Source organism: Gobius niger, assembly GCF_951799975.1.
Source record: "Gobius niger genome assembly, chromosome: 1".
Classification (NCBI taxonomy): Eukaryota; Metazoa; Chordata; class Actinopteri; order Gobiiformes; family Gobiidae; genus Gobius; species Gobius niger.
The window spans coordinates 12723404-12741243 of record NC_136852.1 but is presented as its reverse complement, the minus strand read 5'-3'; the positions used below and the strand labels follow the sequence as shown (position 1 = coordinate 12741243).

Below are 17840 nucleotides of genomic sequence, written 5' to 3'. Positions count from 1 at the left end.
TCTTCTGAAAATACATCTTTGGTTATTTATTTACAATGTAATACTGCATAGCTGTATAATAACAATCAGCAAATACAATACATGTATAAAACTCTTTCTTCTTATAAAGTGTGTTTTAAATACAACATTGTGTGAAAACACGCAGTTAAATAATTTAAAATTCATTAACAAAAGCATATTTAACAGTCTGAGCAGAATAGTGGACCAGCATAAGCAAATATTACTCGACAATCGTGACCCTTCAGGTTTGCAACAAATTTACTTCACACAGTGTATTCATGTACATACCGTATACATTGACCATTACGATACAGTGGCAGATGAATGATTCAACTCACAACTTCAGACACATGATTTACAGCTGAAGAGTTCATTTGCAAAAGAAGTGTAAAGAGCTAACGTACTCCAGTCATTTTCTCTATGGTAGAATTTTTTGATGGCCAGATAAATTTTAGCGGCATTTAATCACATTGCATTCTACCTGAGTACAGCCACAAAACTCAAAAGAAGTGAAAACTGCACTGTTTTTGCAATTGAACCTTTCAACCAACCAAAATGCAGTCTATGCACTGAAAGAATGTGGTCTTTAGCTGTTCCCACAGTGATGCTGTCAAAGCCTGCCCCAGCGGTGACCTTGCCTTGACAAGCGCCCGTCTGCACTTATCCATTTTTATACATTTGGTCTCTCCAGTCCATCTAATATTTGAGTCCATTGGCTTCCTGTCACTGCTGACGCGGGAGCATTGGCACACCACTTCTATCCTTCATTAAAACCTGCCAGAGTCCATTGTCCCCCTGTGTCTTGCTCGCTGACAATAATGAGATACAAAAGGACGTCCGCGCATCGTGAGCGGTTACTGGGAGCGGAAGCAGGCCGAGCACGTCCCCCCCCTGTCCTTCTCCAGCTCAGGTGTCACCGTGTCGGGCACTTCTGATTGGAGCATGTCTTTCTCACTGGCGATGATATGTTTCACCAAGCAGTTCGCCGCCTCGTCAATGTTTATGTTTTCCTGCGGTAAAGATGGAGATGTTAGAAAGGTCAAAGGCTGGCTGTGCAATAATAAAAGGCAATAAATTAGTATGTTACGAGTTAATGAGACCAAATATGACATGGATAACGAGTGAATTGCCACATTGACTCTAATTAAATAAAATCTATGAAGGTCATGACTTTTATTTATTATCTGTTGAAGCCATGTCTTAAAGGGCACATTGGCAGAGCGACTGAAGTCTGTCCCTCTCAGGATTGAACGCTCAATCCTCTATTGAGGAACTGAGCAAAGCCTCCAACCCACTTTTAAATTCCAGCCCACCAGTTGTTGAAAACCAACGGTGGTGGTGTACGATTTGGGAATAATTAGATATAATATATGCATTTGTTTGTCTCTACAAAGCTGTATGTTAAAGGAATAGGCCACCGTTTTTAAACACCGAGATATGTTCTTACCTGAGCTTAGACGAGTTGATATGTAGCTGTCTAGTCTTTACGCGTGCCCTCAGTCACGTAAACAGAGCACAGACGGCGTCAGCATTTAGCCTCTCCTCTTCTCATCTATGGATCCAAACGGAGGTGAAGTTAGAAGTGACCACGCTCTTCCACGTTCACCCTATTTAAATATAGTTACATGAGCCTGTACACGATCCAAGTCTATTCACACAAAAATAAACATGGCGATTTTCTAAGCGGATAAAAAGGGGAACTACATTGCAAGGTGTAGTAATATTAGTACGCCTTGCAATATAGTTTCCCTTTTTTTCCGCTTAGAAAATCGACATGTTTAATTTTATGTAACTATACTCGGCTCATGTAACTACTCACGTAACTACTCAGAGCTTGGTCGCTTCTAACTTCACCTCCATTTGGATCCATAGATGAGAAGAGGAGAGGAGGAGAGGCTATATGCTAACGCCGTCTGTGCTCTGTTTACGTGACTGAGGGCACGCGTAAAGACCAGACAGGTAAAACATCTCAAACACATCTCAAACTGTGGACTTTTCCTTTAAATGTTTCATGTTGCGCGTTTGCACCAAAGAAAGTTCCTAGTTTGTGAACCTGTTCACTAACAGCGGCAATAAAAACCTGTTGTGATTCTGAATCTGGTTATAATTGACCACTTCCTTGTTTTTGTTGTCACGTTTTCGTGGCGTTATTGTTGGTTCATCACACCTACATTACTAAAAAAACGAAATGTGACCAAAATGCTACAAAAAAGCATTGAGAATGTGACCAAAACGCCATACAAATTCAACCAAAACTCAACAAAAAAACGACTAAAACTTGACCACAAAAACAAAGAAGAAGCACAAGAAGTTTATTGTGTTAGTGTTTTGGCTGTAACATATGTAATTTAAAGCTGTAAAGTCACTTCTTTGCATCGACATATTATTCGGGGGGATCATCAGATCAATAAGGGGGGACCGAAGCCTGAAGCCTTTGAGAATGGCTGGCTTAACTATATCGTTTGAAGCGTTACTTACAATCATCAAAACCTCTAATTGTGAATTCGAACAACAACTTATCTGCGTTCTATTCTTCATTTGTCCCAAGTGCAATTTTAATAACATATCCAGGCTTGGGGCCAGCCAGGTCAACACTATTGCTCGTGCATAATAAGTGCGCATTAATCTCCTCTTTAACACTGTATGAATAGAAAAAAAAAAACGCCATTTAGATTAGGATATTGACTGATTTGTGATGGCTGAGCAAACTAGAAAATGGCCCAAGGAGTTAGCGAGCAATTCATATGCACACAGAAGCAGCGGGGATTATAAATGTGCTATATGCAAACACTTAGTCAATATGTGAAGTGTGAAGGAGTGGAAGCCCGCGCCTGCATATTCACCCTCAGATCTAACAGTGTGCTCAGTAGGATGTGACACGGTGCAGTCTGCGAAACCTCTAAACCTCCCTGCGAGTGCCAACGCATGCCCAAAACACTACACACCCTCATCCATCATGCTCCCCCCCTTGAGATTTATGCACCAAGATTTGTCTTTTTCAAATAAAATGCACTTTGTTTTATCAGCGCTATGTCCTTCCCCAACTCTTTACTGCACACAAAGCATGTCCGGTGTAGTTAAAGATAAAAGCTTTGAATAATTCTTCTGGCAGGCTATTTAAGCTCTGGGGCTTTGTTAACGGCACAAGTGGGTGCTCATCCCCAGTTTTATCCCTGTGTGTTAAGAAGTCCCCTTTATATGCTCGAAGGCAAGTGTGTAGCCTTTGTAGTACTACTCTTAGAGACGCGGCACATTGATTTGCACTCACAAGTCGATTTACATAAGAAGCCACTCACTCATTTATTCCCAAACTGCTGTCTAACGTACATATGGATTGATTCTACTACAGTACAGCTTTGACGCATTCTCGCAGCATCCCACCAGAAGAGATACGCGGTCACAGCTAATAATGGTTTTAGCATTTAGCTCCCACTAATAGGTCCCACCGCCGGTTGGTTGTGGTTGCGGTGCTATTTCCCCGCCTTGGCTCGCAGCTGTGAGATTCCTGCTCCACATTAGCGGCTATAATAGGCTGCGTGGTGGTGTGTCAGTGTGTTATTGTGTAGGTGGGGTGAATCCACAGCTCATCTTGCGGTCTGCGCTCGCTCTCTCACCACCTTCTTTCATCGCAAGTCGAGACAACTTCACTGAAAATGGGATGCTGCTCAGATAGACTATTCTGTACCGTGCATTCGTTCCATGTTGTGAGTATTTTTGTCGCTGTGCTCCCAGTAGAGGCAGACTCAGACCTGAGCTTCGGGCCTTAAGCGGGTTAAAGCCTTCAGAGTGCTGACTATAGACACATACTGCACTTAGTCAGACAGCCATTCACTCTAACGCTTATTCACGAAAGCCAAGTTAGAGTCACCATTTATCCTTTTTACACATGCTTGACTATGGACAGTGAGAACCAGGGTTCCCAGATAGGATGACTTAGGCCTTTGCATCCACCCTTCCCCAAGGTCACCCCTAATGTCCCACTTTGTCACCCTTGTAAGGGAATTGTTTTGGGGGTTTGCATTGAATTACAAAAGATCCATAGTCTTGGCATAAAATGTACAATGTTGGGTGTCCAAACTTTCTGGGTTGGAATATGTTTATCCGATGAGCTTAATTTCTTAAAGGGACTATACTGGGTTTAAAAATGTTAAAACTAAGTATTTTCATGTTCCAAGAATGTCCTAATGTGTAGAATGAGCCAAGACCTGTTCACCACAACTGCCTCTAAAATGCCGTCACTCAAAAAGCTGTTAATTCGGGTCTGAAGTGCCGTCATGCACGAGCTTAATTTAGAACCTGCAGTTACGCGTAAGACCTGAGGTGGCAGTAGTGAGTATAAAAATGACCAACTTTCATCTAGTCCCTTTAACTCTGTTCCACCGAGTCTAATCACGCATTGTAAAACTTAAAAGGTACATGGTACAGGTACTTTGGTACATGTAGTATTCGGGATCATTTACAATTTTAGACTTTAATTGTCTTAATAATGGATAATCTCATTTAAAACATTTAAGTTAGGGTCATATTTTTTACATTTTGTTTAAATTCAGTTTAAAGAGACTAGATGCAAGTTGGTCTTTTTATGCTCACTACTGCCACCTCAGGTCTTATGTGTAAGTGCAGGTTCTATATTAAGCTCGTGCGTGACGGCCCTTCTGACCTGAAGTAACAACTTTTTGAGTGACAGCGCAGGATTTTAGAGGCAGTTGTGGTGAACAGGTCTGGGCTCATGTGGGGGGATGAAAATGGGGGGATGAAAAGGGGAGGATGAAAATACTTAGTTGTAATATTTTTAAACTCCGTATTGTCCCTTTAAAAGACGAAAAGCAGAATTGCACACTTTTTTGAACCACGGTGCATGTGGAGGAGAGGAGCCCAGATGGCTTCGATCTTCTCTAAAGAGTAGGATCAAAAAAGAAAAGAAAAATGATCTGAAGAAGCCTCTGCCAAAACGTTATCACTAATACATATAACTTTGGACATCCACTACCCAAGAGTGCAATGCTGCTTTTTGTATTTTGAAGATTTTTCTCCACATTTGCACTTCTGATTCCCTCTCTTTCTTATAAACAGACATAATTTAAATTATAGATCCCTATTAGAAGGGAAAGGTCAAATATTTTAGAAAGTGGTACTTGGTATAAAAAGTTTGAGAACCATGGTCTTAATCATGGAGGCAAACAAATTATAATAAGTACCATCTGTTGACATAGCACTGGCATGGCTCTGATACTCTTGCCTGTAAAATGTCAGAGTCACCACAGTACCAGCGACTCAGATATCCCATCTCTATGTTAGAAAGAAATACAGATGGGAATCATTCTGGACTACTGACTCCCTGCCTCATGTGACCTTGTGTCCTTGGGCAAGACACTTCACCCACCTTGCCTCCGGCGTCTGACACTGGTGTATGAATGGGTGTATGAATGAGTGTATGAACGGGTGAGTTGTTCCTTGATGTAAAGCGCTTTGAGTGCCTACTACTCACAATGAAAACTCATAAATTAGTTGTGGATATTCTTGAGTCCTATAATTTTGTTATGCGATGACTCCTTTGTTGACCATTGATTTAATTTCTGGCAGTTTCAGAGAACCTATGCAAGTGTGACCTCTTCCACTATTCCTCCACATTATCAGGAGTGTGTGTCAGCGTTGACATTTCCACAGGGCAGATCAGGTGCTGCTTGTGATACAGTGGAGCTTGCAAGGAGTCATGGCCCAAGGATATTTAACTGGGAAGAGATGCCGGGTGGTTTCTTCTACTCCTCTTTTTGTATTCACAGCACAACACAAGCCTACACCAAGAATGAACCTTCCTCACCTTGGCAGAGGTCTCGAACCACCCCACGAAGCCATTCTCCTGGCAAAACTGCTCCATTTTAATTCCGTTATTGGTCAGCACGTCGCGGCCCTGGTCACATTTGTTCGCCAGCAGCACCGTGGCGACATGTTTCCCATTGGAAAGTGTCAGTTTGGAATCTAAGTCCTCCTTCCATTTGGTGACAGCGTCGAAGGAGGCGGGTCTGGTGACGTCGAACACGATGAAGGCGCCCATGGCTTCACGGTAGTACACACGGGTCATGTTGCCAAACCGCTCCTGGCCTACAAAAATCACAACAACATTTCAACATGTGTATGAACATTTAGAATATAAAGTAGTGCCCAGATCTGGATTTAAATTAAAATGGAAAGACGCTCAAAACGTGTTTTGCACTTCAATAAAATAAATGTGGAGCAACAGGAAGGGTTGATGTTGCATAAGGAGATTGTACTGATGTCCCCAGGCCTGCTCTTGCACTAACACATACACAGGTCGATTCAGATATAGATGAATTCGGAGGAAAATGGCCGTAACTGTTTTGTATCATATACAGTTTGTTCAAGTCTTGTGAGTAATTATAATATTCATCAGTGACCACACAACAGACCTCAGCTCAAAAAAAAAAGAAAAGGTTTACCCTGGAGGACAATTTAACACACAAAATCTCTCACTGTGCTCCTCCAATCTTGTTACGGCAACAGAATTGGCAGTAAAACAGACGATTAAAAAGCCCCATGACGACAACTGAGATAGTGAATTTGATTGTCGCTTCCTAACACGTAGGTTAGGAAGTGACACCGAGAAAAGTCAAGAGCTTTTCTCAGTGTCTTAAAGGGACACTGAAAGGGACTATACTAAACTAAGTATTTTCATCCTCCTACATGTTCCAGCAATGTCCTAATGTGTAGAATCAGCCCAGACCTATTCCCCACAACTGCCTCGAAAATCCTGCACTGTCACTCAAAAAGTTGTTACTTCGGGTCTGAAGTGCCGTCATGCACGAGCTTAATATAGAACCTGCACTTACACATAAGACCTGAGGTGGCAGTAGCGAGTATAAAATGTAGGTGAGTGTAGAGGTGGAAGTAAAGTGTACGGATGGAAGAAGTTGGTCTGTGAATTAATAATCAAATTAAATGTGTGCAATTCATGGTGGTCAGACGCCTTTACCACCAACTATTTTTTTTCTAAGTATTTTTTCTTTCTTTCTTTTTCTTATGAATTGGTGTTACAGAAATACAATGTTGAGATGTACAGTATGTGATTCAGAGTAATCAGATTGGTGTGGGCACTGCTGTTCTGTGTGCGCAACTCGCTCTGTCAGCTGTTGAAAAATGAGGCCTAAAAATAGAAATTATGAGACAAATTTGTTTTGGGAAAAAAGAAACAGCAAATGATGTATGACTTCAGCGGTCTGGGAAAACTCCATATGAATAAAGTCAAATCTGCAAACAGTAGACACTCAGACATGGACATGGACATGGATTTGGATTTAACCATTTCATATTATTATTACAACATAACTTAAGAAACTGTTAACTGCATTCCTGACACCTACAGCACTTCTACGCACATGAAGGCACCAGCCATCTTAAGATCCCAATAAAAGCTTTCTGTGTACAGGAGCTCGGGCCTCAAATCTGCTTCACATGAGCTGCTTTCACATGACTGCGTGAGCTACGGGAGAAGGCGCACAGGAGGAGAGAGCAGGTCCAGGCATTCTTCTATTGCTCAGCCGACTCTCATGTGAGGCTCTTATCGTTGCCAGCAGCATCACACTCAAAGGTCCACATTATCACTCCTACAGCCACAGGCCATTACTGTGAATAAGCGTCATCATCACAAATCATCACTCCAGGTAGCCGATTGTCTCCACTACGTCTTCCAGGAGCAGATGCCAGACAGCAGTAATCTGTCAAAATCACATGGAGATTTATACCATGTGCTATATACAGTAATAACTATATGGACCAACTATTGCTTGGATGACTTCCTGTTAGTGCCTTTTTGAGTGTTGAGAGTACACCACACAGCAGCACTATAACCACAAAGAATGTGCCAGGTGCTTGATCATCAGGAATAGATTGGAGTTTAAGTCAGTAACTGTCATTATTTTAGTATTAGGGATACTAATATGTCTTGAATCTCTGATAATGCTTATTTCATAATGCGTTGGAATATGAAAAAACAATGTTCCAGACTTCAAAACCTTTAAATGCAGGAATGCAGAGAAAAGTGATTTGAAGTGAGTAATGTCAACATGTCAGCTGGTAGACATGAGCAACTATGACCTTGAACAACTCTTTCACCATCCTTTTAGTGAGGAAATGTCAACTGTGACCAAGAGGTCACGTGCTCAGACTTATCAGTCACCATATATTCATCATTCATTGTATATACTCATGAGACATATCCTGTGTAAAAGGTCTACTTTATGCTCTTCTGTTTCATTTGGAGATTAACATCACTAACTTAGATCACCAGTATATAAATTCACAACAGGCTGATTAAAGAACATTAATGGCTCACGCGCTTTGGGCAATTTATCAGTGGACCACATTAGGCGACTGTATTAAGAGCCTATCATCAAATTATTAACGCATGGGTTATTTAAAACAGATTATGGACTAAAACATTTTCGTACAGTCAAAGGTTTGTCAATAAACTTTTTGTGCGTGTAAAGTTTAGAAGCTGCCACCCATGAGGAGAGGAAAGTTTGATGACACGTGCGTAATGTTACCTGCGATGTCCCACAGCTGAAGACGCACCGTCTCCTGATCCCAGTTGAGCACTTTGAGGGCGAAGTCCACTCCGATGGTGGCTCGATAGTTGGGGCTGAAGTTGTGATGGACATACCGTTTGATGATGCTGGTCTTGCCCACCCCAAGGTCTCCAATTACAAGGATTTTATAAAGATGTTCCTTGTGGTGGTTGTTCTGCATCGCGACCCGAGAGAGCGAGATCTGAGCATGAATCCACCTTTAGCAGGAAAAGGATGAGGGGCGAAGGGGGCGAGCTGCTGGAGAGCACAGCGCAGAGCAGAGGCAAGTTAGCGAGGAGTGAGGAGGGTGGTGAGACAGGGCCCGGCCCACACGAGGATGTGGAGCGAGACGTCTGGACCTTGTGACTCTGTTAGGGCGCTGTTGGGGAGTGTCACAGTGCCCACAGCTCCTTTCAAACTGAGGAAACTCAGCCAACTAATACGCACATTTAGAAGACATTAAAGGGACTATGCAGATGTTAAAAATGTTATGTATTTTCCTCTCCCTACATGTTCCAGCCATGTTCTAAAGTGTAGAATGAGCCCAGACCTATTCACCACAGCTGCCTCTAAAATCCTGGACTGTCACTCAAAAAGTTGGAGTTTAATACAGAAGGTGCAGTTACACAAATGGCCTGGGGTGGCAGTAGTGAGTATAACATGGCCAACTTGCATCTTGCCCCTTTAACAAAGTTGTTCTAGTCAGGGGCGGACTGGCCATATGTCCATTCTGGAAGAGCACAGAAGGGCCACTGGCTCTAGGGCCACCGGTCCAGCCTCAACCGAGCTTTACCCAAATCTAAAAGCTAAAAATAAAAGCATCAAAATAGCGAGAAAAAGAGGATGAAAAGTCAACAAAAACGTGAGAAAAACACAACAAAAATGATAGAAAAAATAATTTAAAAAACAACAAAAATATGACAAAAATGTGGCGACGTGACAAAAAGTTTCCATCACTTTTGTAGGTCTTAGCTTTCAAATGAGGCGTTACATTGTTGATCTCCAGTCGAGAAGCTTCTGTTTCTACGACCACCTTTCCCGTTCTTTTGATACCAGTCAAAAAAATAATAATAAAAAGCCGAACTGGGAAAAATGCACTCGTTAATGTTAAACCGGGTGGTAAAAGGTTAAAATATGTATTTGTGGAAGTGCACAATTCGCTAATTTGGGCCAGGTTGGTCAGAGTCCAGGGCTGTTTTTCAGTCCCAGTCCGCCCCTGGTTCTAGTCATTATTAAAATTTAAAGCTGTAATCAGCAAATAACACACAAAAAGTCAGATAATTTTCACATTTATTTCATCAGATTCAACAGTGCAAACCACACAAAAAAGGCAGCATTTCAAATTTTAAAATCACTTACATAAAAGTACATTCCCTTTTAAAATATTCAAAAGGCCTTTTGGCATTTCCTGACTAAAACAGCAATGATACAGAGATTTAAAATCAAAATGATTCTTCCCTGAGTAAAAACAAAAACATCAACTGTGGCAGTAACACATTCCCCGTCCGCATTTATTCCAAATCAGAACTGTGTGATTTGTCACCAGTGCGAAGATAAAAATCAATGGAAAAGTTCAGAATAAGTCTGATTAACTCAAATAAACTGAACCCAGTAAAAAGTAACAATAAGTGAATTGAAACAACATTAAGTTGTCACGTATTGCTACGGGAAATAAAATACTCAACATTAAGTATTTAAGAAACGTAAGCGGTCCCTTTATCATTTCATGTACGTAATCATAGTACTGTTTTAAAGTCTAACTGTCCCTTTTGTACAATTTAACCTTATCTCAAGAAAAATCATGATTTCACGTGCAAATCCCTTTGAGCACCGTATCTACAGCTGGGGGATGGGACTGGCTGCCACCGCGATGCTCTCAATGGAGCACTCATCACTGCCCCTACGGATGCGGAAGTAGCCCTCTTCTCCCCAACTGGTGCCCCAGCTGTTCTTGACGATCCAGTACTTCTGCCCAGTCATGTGGCAGCGGCCGTAGCCCACCAACAGCACAGCGTGGTTGGTCAGCTCGAACGGATTGACTGTGTCGGTGAGACCAGTGTGGTGGTAGATGCCCTCCGTGTAGTGCATGAAGTCAGGGTAAACCTTCAGAGGAAATGGGAAAACTCATTAATCTCAATAGAAATAAAATGACAAAACTGACATTTAGCAGCGAAATAAGCTTTGAAGTGTCTTCCATATGGACAACAGAGTGGATACAGGACTGTGTTGTCATAAATGGCATCAAGTGTATTCTGTCTATTATAATAAGTAGGGGTGTAACGGTTCAGCTGTCTCACGGTTCAGTTCACGGTGTACAATAGAAAAAATAGTGAGTTGTCTTTTAAATAAAATAGCCTAAATGTTCATCACTAGGCAGTATTTAGCGTCAGAATAAAACTGGCGATGCTTTCTAATATTCCAAAGTTACTTTTTAATACAAAACACAATAGAAAACAAATTGTATAGCTCTAGTAAAAAAGAAGAAGTAAAAAATAAAAAAGCGCAGTATAGGCCATGTGCTTTTTGGTTTCGCTTTAGACTGCAGCTAAAACACATACAGAGCCGCACATTTGATTTGAGGCTCGTGTTTTAGGCTGTTCCTGGAGACATTACGCTTGTACTTTTTTGGAAACAAAGCATTTGTGGGTGATTATAACCAAGATTGGATGTTACGCATTTGTCTGTGCCTCTGACAATGCGCGGTGCACTGGCTCCATCGCTGACCGCAGCCTGGCCGTCTACCCTTTACAAAACCACATGATTTGTGTTTGATGTGTTTTTGGAGGATGTAACTTTTGCAGATCTGGAGTGTCTACAGCCTTCAGTTTCGCGCAAAGTGATGATGATGACACACATGCGCTCTGTTTGGATGCACGGATTATCGCATGACACGCAGCACAGAGCTTAAAATATTAGGAAATACAGACTAAAACTTCGTCACTTTAGTATGGGTCCATATCGCAACATTTTTGCACCGCGGTACGATATACCCCCAATTACAAGTACATTATTTTCGGTACTTAATCATTACATTTTTACATTACATAGTAGTGGGAAATAATTTAGATGTTACTTCAGCAAACAGCGTCATCCGGAAATCTAATCCAAAACTCTTGATGTGAAGCTGCCATGACATGCTTCAGTTCACTTAATGTTGCTTATTCAATTACTCTGAATGTTTTGCCTTTTAATTCAATTTATAACATTATGCTCCAATTTCCACATGATCAAGTGAAAAGCAATCTACTAAAATGTGGCTCAAAGCAAGAGCCTTTTCTATACAAACATTCAATCAAGTTCAACATATAGAGACCGTACCTCAAAGGCAACCGCCATTGGTCCATTTTTAACCAGCTCCAACATCATGGCCGTTTCACTGCATCCGCCATAAAATCCACCGACGTAGTTGTACTGAGCAGCATACGTGCGCCTGCACTTCTGAGTAAGGCCACAGGGGGTGTCTTTGGCAGCATACGGAAAACAGGACTCTTCCACCATCCCGAAGTCCTGCACGTACTTCCCAATCAAATATGGGAATCCACCGTCACAGCCTTAACATGAGAAATGAAAGTTGATACATTGTTTTACTGTGTTTTACGGTGTTGCAGCACTTCATGTTTGTGCACCTTGGGAGTATTCAGAGCAGGATACAATCTGTTGAGGACTGAGGGTGGGCGTCTGACTGTTGTTGGTCAAAATTCGGATTCGCGCCTCCAGCATTCCCATTGAAGCGAAAGCGTAGCAGCTACCACACGACGCTGAAAAATAACAGGTTCACACAGGAGTTAGGTACACAGTGTATTTGAGAGAGAGATAAGTTGGAATTAAATCAGTCGTACAAATGGGATATTGCCGTGAATACTTATCTGAGTATAACAATGAAGGCATAGTTTGATAGTTTGAAAGTCTAAAAGAACACATTAAGTCAGGGAAGAGAACATGCGGGAATTTTCAAGGAAAGATAAATGAACAAAGAGGTGCCTAGCTGCATAGCTCGGTGAACCGTAATAGTTTTCTCTTCGGATTCAGGAATAGGGCTAAAAACAGGGGTTGGGGTAATGATTAGGATTGAGGTCGGGATTGGAGGCTCGGCGTCAAACCCACGAGAGGAGGAGGAGTACAGTTGCACTTAATGAAAGTTTTTAGATATGATTCAGAGGGCAGTGCAATTTTAACAAGACAGTATTCAAATCCATTCATATTTTTCTATTTTGTGCTGCCCCACTCTGGACTATGGTATTATTTTCCTCTGAAGCGCAACACCTGGAACACGTTTTATTTGGAGAGATTCGTTCAATATTTTTGCTGTTACGGGGGGAAAAATCTATTTGTCTCTACAGAGTGAAGTGAATAGAGCTTCCTGGGCTGCACGCGGCTTAGAGGGCTTCCATTGGAACTCTCCAGCCCTCTCCAGATCTTTAAACCGAAGCCCTGTCGAAGCCCTCTTAGACACTCGGCACACGTAATCTGTGCTCTCACACACTAGGCTGTGCAGAAACACTGGAGGAGAGCAGAAACCAGGCTAAAGCTCGCCAAGAGGGAAGTGAACCCGCTGGATAAATGCCATTCAACACAGACAGCTGTTAAAATGAAAAGCTACTCAATCTTGTGCCTACAAAAATACATCGCTGCTGTACTTTCTTAATTTGTGTTTCAAAATATGAGCTTGAAAACACGCAGGTTCATATTTTACCTTGATTTCGCACAGGGCTGACAAAGTTAACACTGTCAACTTTCCTCCAGTCCCAGTGTTCAGGTAGAGCAGCTGCCAGCTTGGCCTGATCACTTGTCACAGGTGCTGGACGGACACGTCTGCAGAGTAAACAATTCAGCTAATTATGTCACCAAGAATCAAACACATAAAGTGAGCCGTCTGTTGATGCTAAAGCCCGGGAACATGATTTATGGCACACAATGACCTTGACTGTAACAGTATGGAAAAGATTTATAAACTACATGAGTTATTACCTTTGAAAGCTGAAGCGCCATTTGTCATTTATTTATCTATGGACCTCAGAGCGGGGTAATATCTACATGTATAAAAGCAACTTGAACATCCCTCAGACTGATGGACAAGAGCGTGACTTGCATACTCACACAGGGATACGAGATGCAGGGCCTCCAGCCCTGTACAGCAGCTCCACCAGACTGTATGACTCATGGTCAGAGTAGGCCTGAGCTTTCCAAAGGCTTTGAACCGAGTTGATTGCATCAATGAAGTCCACATTGTGTTTGTACGACCTCTGAAGTGCCCTTTAAATTGAGTAATGTAGAGCACTTGATTAGAACAACAGATAATATTATCTTACTAGAAGACATCATCAGAAGTCATTTGCATATTCCCTCATATGAGAATGTCTCCTAAAACAAGTAATGTACTATATGTACTGTATCTGATGTGTATCTATTGTAATGATTTGTCCTGCATTGCATTTTTTTGTCCTTTTGCCTTGATTTTCTACATTTTGGTTGTCTTTCAGATAAAATAAACAATATCAAAATGCAATTATTATGCAAAAACAAAATTGGATGTAAATATGGCTGCACGCTGCTTTCCACATACTTGCTGCTATACAAGGGCTTGAACTCTCTTCGGGGCGGCACCGCCTTCACCTTTTTCCCAGTGAAACAGGCCCAGTTGTTTCCCAAGACGTCATGAACCCATCCAGGCAGGGTCTGATCACAGTAACTGATCACCTGTTGACCATCGTCAGAGTACTGCAAGTATAGAAATGTGTGTGATTGGGCATGAAACAGTACTGCAAGTGTATACAGAAGTTTTATGAACAGAACACGAGGTTATGAGTCATCAAATGCAGTTGTGAATAAACCAGTCTCAGTAGAGAGGGAAGTAAAACTAGAACAGACTTGGGAAAAATCATGACTAAACAAGCCTGGTGTGGCACTTCCCCTTTCTCATGTGATATAACACATAAAAACATTTGTTTTTATGCAAATGTATCATGATGTCTAAATCAAATTATGATGCTTAGGCCATACATCGAATTCTTCCAAAAAATAGAGCTTTTGGAAGAATTCAAGACTTGGTGGTGCATTACGATAAAACAATATGCGCTGCTAATAGTGTATATTATTTGCATGAAGTTCACACTTACCTTAAAAAATCCAAACCATTTGTATCCTCCGAGCACCGCCTCAAACCCCTGGTTGTAAATGAGAGTGAAGAAGCCAGTGTTGCCCAGTTCATCAGTGGCGACTGACAGTTTCTCCAGGGTCACAGTGACGGAGCTTTCTCCAATAGCTTTGGAAAGACAAAAACGATAGAAGTTCATTAAATAGCTCTGACACCAAGTTGCTCATTTTGTGTCATTTTTGTTGACCTGTTAGTGCAGCAGCTTAGGTTATTATTGTCATTTAAATCAGCTTATATTTTGCTTTATTTTGTCTAATGGGGAAAGCAGGAAGTGAAAGTAGCACCTGCTCTGCATGTGATACAAGGACTTAATATTCAATCCCTGTCGCTTAATGACTGTAGCAAGAGATCACTCACTGTACCCACCTTCAGCAGAACAGTTGACGGTCTTGTCCTGACCTCCTTTGGACACTTGAAACACCCATGTGCCCAGCAGGTCCTCGTAAGTGCAGTTCGCCGGTGTGTCAGCCCGGGCTGTTTCAACCCACATCAGGAGAGCACACAGCAACACACCGCGGAGCTTCATACTGGTGTGGGGTAGCAGCTAAAACGTACACAAACACTTCTCTGCCCGCCTGTCCCGATGACCCTGTGAGCTAAAAACAGCGGAATTTGAACTTCCCTGTTGCTCCGTCTTATGCAAAGTCACAAAGAGCTCTACACGTCAAGATAAGTACTGCCACTCCGCACACAAATCAGTTAGCTAATCTTGAGATCCAACTCCTTAAAATGTGAGATAAAAAACAACAACAACAACTATATCTTATAAACAAACAACAGTTATTACATATTTACCGCAAAAATATCTGTATGGCGTTTTTAAACGCACATAAAGCAACTTCTAAAGATCACCTCTTGACTGTTCTCCTGTCCTTTGTTTGTTCGAGGCCGTTTTCATTTCACTTCTCATATGCCATGTCATATGACATTTAACACACACTGCGCTTGCGCAATCATTGCGTATGATGATGGGGGTTTCCAAAACCCCAAAAGTAAAAGGTTATCCTACAGATAGCCTAATATCTAGCAAAAATAAAGAAGAAACACCAACAATTAAAATCTGGTTTAGTAGCCTATGTATTTAGATTTAGCCCAGTTAACGTTGTTATTTTACCTCATTTCACAAATATAAGCAGTTTTTAAATAATAACTATATTAGTGGTAAGATGACCACCTTGTGGCTCATTTTACCCCAGGTGCGAGGTAAATTGAACCAAGTCTTGGAGTAAATTGAACCACCAGATTAAAAGTGAAATTGACATAAAGTCTTATTTACATAAGACTGTAAGAATGTACATTTACATTTTAGTTTTTCCCATTAGCAATTTTATACCAAAGACAATATTATAATAAAATATTTCTCGTCTCATATGCTCCTTGTACACATGATGTCATTGTGTCTCGAAAAAACAACAACAAAATAATTTAATACAATAATTCATTTCAATTTGTTTGTCTCTACCAGACCCAGAACCACTAATAAACAATGCAAAAACTATAGAATTGTACATTTAAAATTTCCTGTGGTTTGGGATTCATTGTTTCTTATGGAGCAGAGGCTTAATTTGCCCCAACACCCCCAAGTCAATTTACCCCATTATTTCTTCTCTGAAAATACCAAGACAGTTGTGTTTATTTAAGAAGTAATCTGCTTTAACTTTAACCTGCTTTTGTACCAAACAAAATTACCAGGCAACATCAGGAAAATACCTGTTTTTGTTGTGACCAAGCAGCCAAAAATTCACTTTGAACAGCAAAAAAGCTTGATCATAAAAAGTGAGGTTATTTTAAGGCAAATTTTCCAATTGTCTGGCAAGTTCAAATTATATATAGATCAAATCTATCATCTCACATAAAATAAAGATGTTTTATTTTCAATATAAAGGTGGTTCAGCTTACCTACAGGCTCAACTTACCCCACTCTCCCCATATAATATATTATATTATATTATATTTATATTATACAGCAAATCTTGGGACCCCCAGCTCAGAACAACTACCACTTTGAGAACAATCCGACAGTAGTTTTCTTGTTTTGGCTATAGGTCTTATTTGTATCTGCCTTTATGTAAGGCAGTCAAAAGCACAAAATCCATAGTACCTGATATTCAGCGCTGCCACTAGAACAAACCCAAGGTGTAAGGTGCATCAGAATTTCAAAGATCCTCATTATTGTGGTGCAATCTAAACAGATGCAAACATTTTAGAATGAAGCCACAATGCCCCCTTTTGCACCCCTGTAGAACCGGTGCCTAATAATACTCATGATGTCACGACAGTTAGCCTGAGGGAGGTCTCGAAGCCAATTTGGTCATTGCCATGTGTTCATTGTATTCTGATTGGTGTGTGGTTAAAGGGGTTAAAGAGCCTTATTTCAGCCGGCGGGCACTTAAAGGCGAATGCTGAGAGCTTTGATCACCATAGTAACCGTGACATAGACTGACTCATCTCCTTGACACACCATAATAAGCACTCGTCTGAAGAAAGAGCTGAAGAGGTATTAGTCATGCAGTCTCATTAGTGCTATTACTCCCTGTTTGTGCGTGCAAGCGAGCGTGGTGCCTGTCATACATGTGCATCTGCCTACGTGTCTGTGAGGTGAAGAAGAAGAAGAAGAAGAAGAAGAAGCAGAGGAAGAAGAAGAAGAAGAAGAAGAAGAAGAAGAAAAAGAAGAAGAAGAAGAAGAAAAAGAAGAAAAAGAAGAAAAAGAAGGAAAAGAAGAAGAAGAAGAAGAAGAAGAAGAAGAAGAAGAAGAAGAAGAAGAAGAAGAAGAAGAAGAAGAAGAAGAAGAAGAAGAAGAGATGCAGGGTGCTGACGGAGAGAGGGGGTTATGAATGCTAACAGCCTGAAACCCAGCGAGCGCCCCGCAAAGAGTGACTCATTCGAAGTCATGTTTCAATCTTGATATTGTCCCCGCTTTCACCACAGACAGGAAATTAAAACTCAAGCGATTCAAAGTTCTGCAGCATTGGCAACCACAGATTTGTACTTCTAGGCAGCTTTCTTTGGCACACGGTCGCACTGCTTCTCCACTCAGCTCAGCTATATATTACCAATGACATTTATGCACTTGTGTGTGAAAGTGTAGGGGGGGATTTATTCTT

The 17840-nt window shown here is 41.2% G+C and overlaps 2 protein-coding genes across 2 annotated transcripts; both read right to left on the bottom strand.

The window, feature by feature from the left end:
• Nucleotides 1-498: 498 nt before the first annotated feature.
• On the bottom strand, nt 499-8889 carry rab38a (RAB38a, member RAS oncogene family). The gene is made up of 3 exons (XM_079575182.1): nt 8562-8889; nt 5822-6102; nt 499-1010 (listed from the first exon to the last, which is right to left on the bottom strand). Exons 1-3 carry the CDS (start codon nt 8761-8763, stop codon nt 855-857), a joined length of 639 nt encoding a protein of 212 aa, XP_079431308.1. The 5' UTR covers nt 8764-8889; the 3' UTR covers nt 499-854.
• A 1044-nt stretch (nt 8890-9933) lies between these two features.
• Nucleotides 9934-15329, bottom strand: ctsc (cathepsin C). The gene is made up of 8 exons (XM_079574586.1): nt 15103-15329; nt 14699-14844; nt 14146-14300; nt 13680-13835; nt 13276-13394; nt 12209-12340; nt 11901-12133; nt 9934-10685 (listed from the first exon to the last, which is right to left on the bottom strand). The coding sequence occupies exons 1-8, from the start codon at nt 15260-15262 to the stop codon at nt 10419-10421; spliced, it is 1368 nt and encodes a 455-aa protein (XP_079430712.1). The 5' UTR covers nt 15263-15329; the 3' UTR covers nt 9934-10418.
• Nucleotides 15330-17840: the final 2511 nt, after the last annotated feature.

Coding starts and splice junctions, on each gene's coding strand:
- ctsc (XM_079574586.1), bottom strand. CDS start 15,262: ATGAAGCTCCGCGGTGTGTTGCTGTGTGCTCTCCTGATGTGGGTTGAA. Junction 14,845..15,102: donor CGTCAACTGTTCTGCTGAAG/GTGGGTACAGTG, acceptor GTCTTTCCAAAG/CTATTGGAGAAAGCTCCGTC. Junction 13,836..14,145: donor AAGCCCTTGTATAGCAGCAA/GTATGTGGAAAG, acceptor CTCAATTTAAAG/GGCACTTCAGAGGTCGTACA.
- rab38a (XM_079575182.1), bottom strand. CDS start 8,763: ATGCAGAACAACCACCACAAGGAACATCTTTATAAAATCCTTGTAATT. Junction 6,103..8,561: donor TCAGCTGTGGGACATCGCAG/GTAACATTACGC, acceptor TGATTTTTGTAG/GCCAGGAGCGGTTTGGCAAC. Junction 1,011..5,821: donor GGTTCGAGACCTCTGCCAAG/GTGAGGAAGGTT, acceptor TCTTTACCGCAG/GAAAACATAAACATTGACGA.